The sequence below is a fragment of the Etheostoma cragini genome, chromosome 14 (genome assembly GCF_013103735.1).
Source record: "Etheostoma cragini isolate CJK2018 chromosome 14, CSU_Ecrag_1.0, whole genome shotgun sequence".
Taxonomy (NCBI): Eukaryota; Metazoa; Chordata; class Actinopteri; order Perciformes; family Percidae; genus Etheostoma; species Etheostoma cragini.
The window spans coordinates 20,245,974-20,247,894 of record NC_048420.1 but is presented as its reverse complement, the minus strand read 5'-3'; the positions used below and the strand labels follow the sequence as shown (position 1 = coordinate 20,247,894).

The following is a 1,921-nucleotide window of genomic DNA, read 5'->3' as shown; positions in this document are numbered from 1 at the left end:
CTTTGGTTTCCTGAGACTGGTGCTGAGCATTCGTCACACAGACGATGTGTGTGTTGTTGGTGGATTGAACGTCACACACAGATCCTGAGATGGTCACGTTGACGTCCATCATCTCGGTGCTGTAAGGTGGGAAAGTGAGTGACATGGTTTACATACTGTTTATGTACATAATAAAATAGAATAGAATATATAAACGATGCAATACCTGCATACTTTATTTTAACATGACATACTTATTTTCTATAATGTACTATAACATTGGTAATTTTAAAGTGGCCATAGAATAACGTGTAGGTTGGCCTGGAGCCTTTAGATTTCTTTTTTTTATGGCGCATACAATACTAAGTTATTAAAATAATAATTGACATATTTATATATTGACAATCATGTTTTATTTTTAAAATATGGAACAGTGAATCCTTAGGCTTACCTGTATCTGTAGATGGCTACCTTACCCAGGCATCATAAAAGCTTTGTTAATTAAAAACTTTACAAACTATTGTTACATTATCTTGGATTTATGTTAATGTATATTTTCAGCTGCCCCCCTGCAGCAACTCTGTTGAAGATCTTGTGTATTAGATCAAGTAAGTGAGTACATTTCCAAGATAAAGCCTGACATCCGATGCATGATGTCCCTCATCTTTTGCTCTCTGTGTGTTGTCGTTCTTAAATTCCCAGCGCTTTGGGAAACAACAACAAACTGACAAAATTGGAAGATTGGATTGTGCAACAAGGAAGGCCTGCTTGGTTCTTTTGGCGAATGACTGTAAAGATTTACTAAGAATATTGTGAAATATGATTACAACATCATCTTAATGCCCTAAGAATTCTTAATTGTTGTAAATAAATAATTGTTCTTCCTTAAAATACAGGGGGCTTAAGTATAATTCAATTAAATTCCCATACAGGCAGGCAGATCTTTATCTTTTAAGGCCAATTATTTCATGGATCCAGGATACTATGCATCCTGACCAAGTTCCCTTGGCTTTTGCAATTAAAATAACCCAACATCATCACATACCCTTCACCATACATAGAGATTGACGTGGTTTTATTTCAGTTAGCCTAACAGCTGGTTTGATTTGCATTGAGAGATGATTTTATAGAAAGTTCCCCATGCCAATCTCTATGTATGGTGAAGAGTACGTGATGATGTGGGGTTATTTTAATTCCAAAGGCCAAGGGAACTTTATCAGGATGAGTAGTATCATAGATCCATTAAATAACTGGCTTTTAAAATTAAAAATCTGCCGGCCTCTATGGGGATTTAACATAGGGGTGTGTATACTTATGTCCCCTTTATTTTAAGGAAGCACATTTATTTATTTACAATACATTATTCATTCACAAAGAATATTGGTGTCCATTGGTTGGATTTTCCTATTTTTTTTTAATTAAGGCATTAAGGTCAATTTCCAAAAGATGTATTTTTTATTCCTCTTTTTAATCAACTTTGGCATGGGTGTATAAACTTATGCAAGCCGATGTATACAGTATACTGTTTGCTATTCATTATAATGTGTTGTTAAGGATCAGGATGAGTCGTCCCATTTGTGTATACAAACTGTACATTGAAGCTTTATTCTCAGTGCTATTGATAAGTAACATGTGGAAATGATTATACTGTTTGTGTGTAAAATAAAGTTAATAAAATAAGGATATTTAAAGTATTTGTTTCGTATCACTGAGTGAAAAATGCATTAAACCCAATCAAAGCAAAGACGTCCCATGAAACAAAAGTGATTGTGTTGTGTTAATTGAGCATTTCATTCTTGACAAGTGATCCATAATCTGGTTGTGGCTCTCTAATGTGTCTCTTCCTTTACTGCACCTGAAACCAGAGCCGGTGATTGTAACCCGGGTGCCTCCAGCGGTGCCTCCTCTCCGTGGAGAGACATCTGTGATCACCGGAGTCAAC

The 1,921-nt window shown here is 35.5% G+C and overlaps 1 protein-coding gene across 1 annotated transcript in view; it reads right to left on the bottom strand.

Moving 5' to 3' along the window:
- LOC117957191 (fibrocystin-L-like) overlaps positions 1-1,921 on the bottom strand; it is a 76,605-nt gene that overhangs the window by 23,889 nt on the left and 50,795 nt on the right. Inside the window, exons 36-37 of the mRNA XM_034892786.1 lie at positions 1,835-1,917; positions 47-119 (exon numbers count right to left, since the gene is read on the bottom strand). Of these exons, the coding sequence (XP_034748677.1) occupies positions 47-119; positions 1,835-1,917 (156 nt within the window). The remainder of the gene's footprint in view (positions 1-46; positions 120-1,834; positions 1,918-1,921) is intronic.